This window comes from Arachis duranensis, chromosome 8 (assembly GCF_000817695.3).
Source record: "Arachis duranensis cultivar V14167 chromosome 8, aradu.V14167.gnm2.J7QH, whole genome shotgun sequence".
In the NCBI taxonomy this organism is placed as follows: Eukaryota; Viridiplantae; Streptophyta; class Magnoliopsida; order Fabales; family Fabaceae; genus Arachis; species Arachis duranensis.
This window is the reverse complement of record NC_029779.3, coordinates 26373209-26378382: the sequence shown is the minus strand read 5'-3', so window position 1 is coordinate 26378382 and position 5174 is coordinate 26373209. Positions and strand designations below refer to the sequence as shown.

The 5174-nt window shown below is 39.2% G+C and overlaps 1 protein-coding gene across 2 annotated transcripts; it reads right to left on the bottom strand.

The window, feature by feature from the left end:
* Positions 1–731: 731 nt before the first annotated feature.
* LOC107461639 (ethylene-responsive transcription factor RAP2-7) lies at positions 732–4936 on the bottom strand. Of its 2 annotated transcripts, XM_016080176.3 has the most exons (11): positions 4742–4936; positions 3852–4593; positions 3626–3651; positions 3489–3519; positions 3297–3384; positions 3056–3201; positions 2778–2822; positions 2561–2664; positions 2327–2451; positions 1880–1993; positions 732–1270 (listed from the first exon to the last, which is right to left on the bottom strand). In XM_016080176.3, exons 2-11 carry the CDS (start codon positions 4349–4351, stop codon positions 992–994), a joined length of 1458 nt encoding a protein of 485 aa, XP_015935662.1. In that variant the 5' UTR covers positions 4352–4593; positions 4742–4936; the 3' UTR covers positions 732–991. The 2 variants fall into 2 exon arrangements, with proteins under 2 accessions (XP_015935662.1, XP_015935663.1); XM_016080177.3 differs by lacking the exon at positions 2778–2822 and having other exon boundaries at positions 807–1270; positions 4742–4935.
* Between the last annotated feature and the right edge of the window lie 238 nt (positions 4937–5174).

Below are 5174 nucleotides of genomic sequence, written 5' to 3'. Positions count from 1 at the left end.
TTAGATTATATAGTAATTAATTCACTAATTGAGTTAAACAAGTATTAGACGTTTAAACAATCCGAATATTAAGTCTAGTAAAAATATCTAGAAAAAAGTATTAATGACTATTGACTTACCCTTCCTCACATGCCATAATAGAGATCCTGGTTAGAACGATTCTTTTCTTTCTCGAGGTAAAATAAAAAACAAAAGAACAGACGAGCGCATCAGATTTCATGGCTTTGGAGCCTGCTCCATTGATTTAGAGATTTACTGGCAGCTCCAATATCTGAACAGTGCTATTATGCGACCAATGCAATAGCATGTACTTCTGTCACCCTTGCGCGTTAAATCTGGATATGATAATTCTCATTCCAATGAAGTTGCAGGTTTGACTCGCGAGTCGTGAGATATTACAGTTCACTGTTTTCTCTCCCCCTTTTTTTCTTTAATTTCCAAAAAAAAAAAAAAAAAAAACACGAAGGAAAACGGAGACATTCTTGCATGAACAGTTAGTTATTCAAGGAACTGTTTTGGTCTATCGGATTAAAAGCTGCAACATTGGAGCGCAGTCATAAAGTTCCTTAAAAAGTTAAGTTTTTCTTTCCCAAAAAAATATAGATGTTTCTTTTTCTTTTCTTTTTTGTCATTTTGAAAAATGTAACGAAAGAGAAAAGCAAACAAATCTATTTTTGCCTAATCTGTCGAGAATGTCAACCACGCACGTTGATAAATTCACAACGAGAAAATACAGCAACAGGCATTCTCTTCCTTCTATTTTCAGGGTTGAATATTAACTGGAAATTGGCAAGGAATACCATGGATTTTGACAACCAACAACTAAATTGAAGATATAGAGCATTTCCTTCACACATTATGTGCATAATGGTTTCACCCCAAGAGGTGCCAATCAGAAATCTCAGTATACGCCAATCAGTGACTGAATTATACAAAGAATTTTCAGCAGACATGCTGCCATTTGTTTTCATGTCTGCATTACAAGGATGGGTTAGGATGGTGCGTGCGGGGACTTCACCTGGTAATAGTATTGATGAGCTGCATTGCTACCAGGTGCAACGGATGAAGCAAATGAGATACTCTGAGGAATTGAGTTCATCGGTTTTGTTGGAAACATGGCAGGCGATGGATAGGTAGCAGAAATTGAGAATCCTGATGATGCTGCAGTAGAGAACGGTGGTACCGGGATAGCACTGCCCGGACCGTGCGTTTGCCACGCCCAGCCTGGGACTCCATGTGAGGGATCTATGCCGATTCTCTCTGCTCTTTCCTGACAAATATTTCAACTATTGTTAACAAACTGGTTTATAAAGATCTCCATTAGTATAGGATACAAAGTTGAAAAGTAATGCATTATGGAATGTTCAGTGGAAATACTATTCCATCCTATCATTCAATTATCAGTTTATTACCCTTATTCCAAAGTCATCTTATTTTATTAACACAACAATGATATTGACCATTTTCTTTTTCCTCTTAGGATTTTTGAGCACATATTTCAGAGCAATTCATTCTGGTGGATACTCATATGATGATATCTTTATATTAAATGACATTGTGAATCATTAGATGATTTGATATATTTGAAGGAAAATGTTTGACTGAACCATCTAACAATTTACAATGCCTTAAGTATTTCCCAATACATAAAACATAATAGAGTCGAATTCCCTTTGACATTTTTGACATAAAATGGATAAAAATTAATCGTATTATATAAATAGGATTCCCTGAAGATCAAACTCAACTTTGATTGCTAGGACATACGAGTAGTTTACATTTTCTACTTTTTTATATTAAGCACTCAATAAATGAATAAGAACATTACATTACTGTCTTCAGCTGTAAACCTAGTAATAAGGATTGACAGTGAACTCACCTCATTGGGAAAGAAACTCGAATACGAGGCATTCCAGACAGAAGAACGCTCTTCATTTACAACCAGCCTTTTAAAAGACGGATCACCAATAACTGAATTAACATGGGTTTCCATCTGCAAATTAAGAGGAACCTAATCATGACTAGTAGTAAAGACAAAAATGTAGGAAATTACAGATCAATACCAGAAACAATGTTTCACAAAGATCATGAATGTCAAAGGAAAGTAGGTGTTAATTAGTTACAGGAGAACCCCACAAAGGCCAAAAAGCACTCTTCTTCCATTAAAAATTCTGCTCGACAATTAAATGTCTATAAAGATTGTTTGGTTAAGGAACTGCTTGAGTGCATAAAGGATGTCAAATTGATACTACAAAACTTTGATCCTCTTAATGTGCAACAAATATTAATTAATCAAGAATTCAAGATGTAAAGTTCAGCTATATACCCTCGAACTTCTTCCGGGATGCACATCGTAAGGGACAGACTGGAACTGAAGATTCCCCCTGTTTTCTTTGGGATCATGTCCTGGGGTAGCCATGCCTAAATTGAGGTCAAGGTTGTGACTGCCACCTAGTTTAAAGATAAACATAAACGATGTTTCACACATTTTTTGCTGCGGCAATAGCTTGAAAATCAAATGGACAAATACATCAGAGAGGACATAGCTGTGGAAAACTACCTTCACTAATGGCTTCAGTTTTGACCTCGCTTTCATACGTACTTGGCTCGAAGTTAGTGACTGCCTCTCTTCCATTGCATTTGATAGCTGCTTTGTCATAAGCCCTAATTTGCAGAAAATCAAAAGGGAGACATATGTTGGTTGCAACCCTAATGAGTTGATAATTCAGGGTAATAAATTCAGTGCAGGTACAATGCAATTCATGTATCATTAAGACCTTGCAGCTTCTACTTCGCTGTCGAATAGCCCAAGATATATATACCTGCACGAAAGCAGTGCAATCTCTATGACAAAAACAACCTTTGCCAATTGTTTCTTTGAAACAGGCATCTTAGACATGATTCTCCAAACACGGAAAAAGCCTATAGACCCATTGAGAACTAAGCCGAAATTCGCCTGGAAGCCAATAGGCACATGAATCCGCACTAATATCTAATCCTATAATCATAGCAGACCACTATTTCAGTTTTAGTTTACATAAAAGTAGGTCCTCACTTTTTGCCAAGGAATTGTCCCATTCGAGCTTCCCACCGGCCACATTTGTGAAGTGTCACTCCTCGGTATTTTGAACTTCCTCTTGAGAAACCAGTGCTTTGGCGACGGAGTATGTGAACAAATTCCTCCTTGGAGAGATTTTTCATCTGTTCATCATTAATCATTTAAGAAAATAGTAAACAACAACTCAAAGGGTCCATCTAGATTAATACTCATCAAGAGCCTATGCGTTTATTCCAACCTGTTTGAGATCGTCCTCATAGTCAACGAGATTAAAATTGATGTCAGCATCAAGTCCCCTAAACTTGATAGCAGCTCGATCATAAGCTCTGAATTTGAAAAATTCCAAGTCAATCAGTGAGGAGAAGGACAACAATTAATTATCTAAATCATAACCACCAAAGGAAATTTATATAAAGATCAAAAGTTGTACCTAGCAGCGGCATGAGCGGTGTCAAATCCACCTACAAGGCCCAATACAAATTTCATTGGAACACACTAAAAATTAGCAAACAAACATAGACTAAAATAAAAACACAGATTAAAGTAACCCAAAGTACAAATCCATACCCAAATAAACTTGTTTCCCGCAATCCCTACACACAAAAAAAAGAAAACACAAAAGGAAAGAACAAAAACCACAAGTCAGATGTATTTCACACATTCAAACGCGGTAAAAAAATAAATTCGCATTTCACCAATCAAATAATTGCCATACAATAGATAATACAGAACTAGACCACCTAAATTTGGGGGAAATTATCAAAGTCAGTAAATATGAACGAAGGGTGCGAACCAGATATGCGATTCCCATCTTCCGGTCCTCCTGTAGAAGGTGACACCTCTGTACTGCGAGCTCCTTGAGCGTGGGCCCCTCCTACTCTTCTTCGCTTGCGGAGGCTGTTGTTGCTGTTGCTGCTGCTTCTCCGCGCTTTCACCTCGATGCTGATCCAGCGACAGATCCATCCAGCTCTTCCTCGCCGGAATCGACGACGTCGAAGCCTGCCCCTGCCAGTTCCCGGCGCTCACCGGAAACAGTTCCTTCGTCGCGACGGAGTTGTCGCTCCCGCCTTCCACCTTCAGAATATCGAAATTGAAGGTGTACACATCGCCGCTACCAGTGGCGCGTGTGGAACACGAGTCGTCGTCTCCGGCACCACCTCCGTTGCTCGAACCCTCCGCATTCACCACGGAGGAATTCGAGGTCCCGGAGGACGCTTCCGGAATCTTCTCCCCGAGCAGCACGGGCGAGTCATCGTGCTGAGTGGAATCGGCATTCAGGTTAAGATCGAACATCGTTCCTTCTTCAATCTTCAAGTTATATAGAACTCTTTCGATTTCTTCACAACACTTTATCAATTTCGAGCTAAAGCAGTAAAAAACTAATTGAACTTCAACATCGCCGGCAAGCAACGATTCCGGCGGCGATAACCGACACGATCGAACACAGCAAACATAAAATACAGGTAATGTAAGCAAAAACAACGGAGTTCTAGAGAGAGAAATTCAAAGAGCTTCTTCGCCGAACAACGATTCTTCTGCATCGAGATAAAAATAAAAATTAAAAAAGAAACAAAACGAAGTAGAAATAAACAGAATTAGAAGCTCGTCCAGTCACTATGACTTTGCCGGAAAATTTCCCGGCCACTGGAAGTGTGGAAACACTAAGAGAAGATGGAAACTCACAGAACAAAGCGTGAGAAAGAAGGTTCGCGATCTGCGGTTGTTGCATTTTTTGTATAGTCAGCGATTAGTTCAGAGTCGGAGAGAGTGAAAACAGCGGCGACTATCGGATTCCATGGAACGTTAGAGAGAGAATAGAAAGAGAAAGAGAGAGATGAGAATGGTGAAGGAACACTTTCAGAGTTCGGACCCAATATAAGAGAAGATGGAATATATAAACATTTTCTCTCTCATGGTTGAAACCGGTGAGTTCGGTGACCAGTCATCGGAGATTTTTCCATGTATTTTAATTTGTTATTTGTTATTACTGTGTGACAGTGGGGTTGTGGTCTCGTGGACGGAAACAAGCGTCCACCACTAGGCACTGGCTAACGGCTGAGCTTTATGTGAAAGAAGAGCATGTTTTCTTCAATACAGGTTATGAATGAGGATGAAT

Bases quoted from the DNA above. Each gene is read 5' to 3' on its own strand.
- LOC107461639 (XM_016080176.3), bottom strand. From the start codon at position 4,351: ATGTTCGATCTTAACCTGAATGCCGATTCCACTCAGCACGATGACTCG. The intron at 2,452-2,560 runs GTAGTTTTCCAC...TCTTTAAACTAG, and splicing joins AACTGAAGCCATTAGTGAAG to GTGGCAGTCACAACCTTGAC. The intron at 1,271-1,879 runs GTGAGTTCACTG...AATATTTGTCAG, and splicing joins CGAGTTTCTTTCCCAATGAG to GAAAGAGCAGAGAGAATCGG.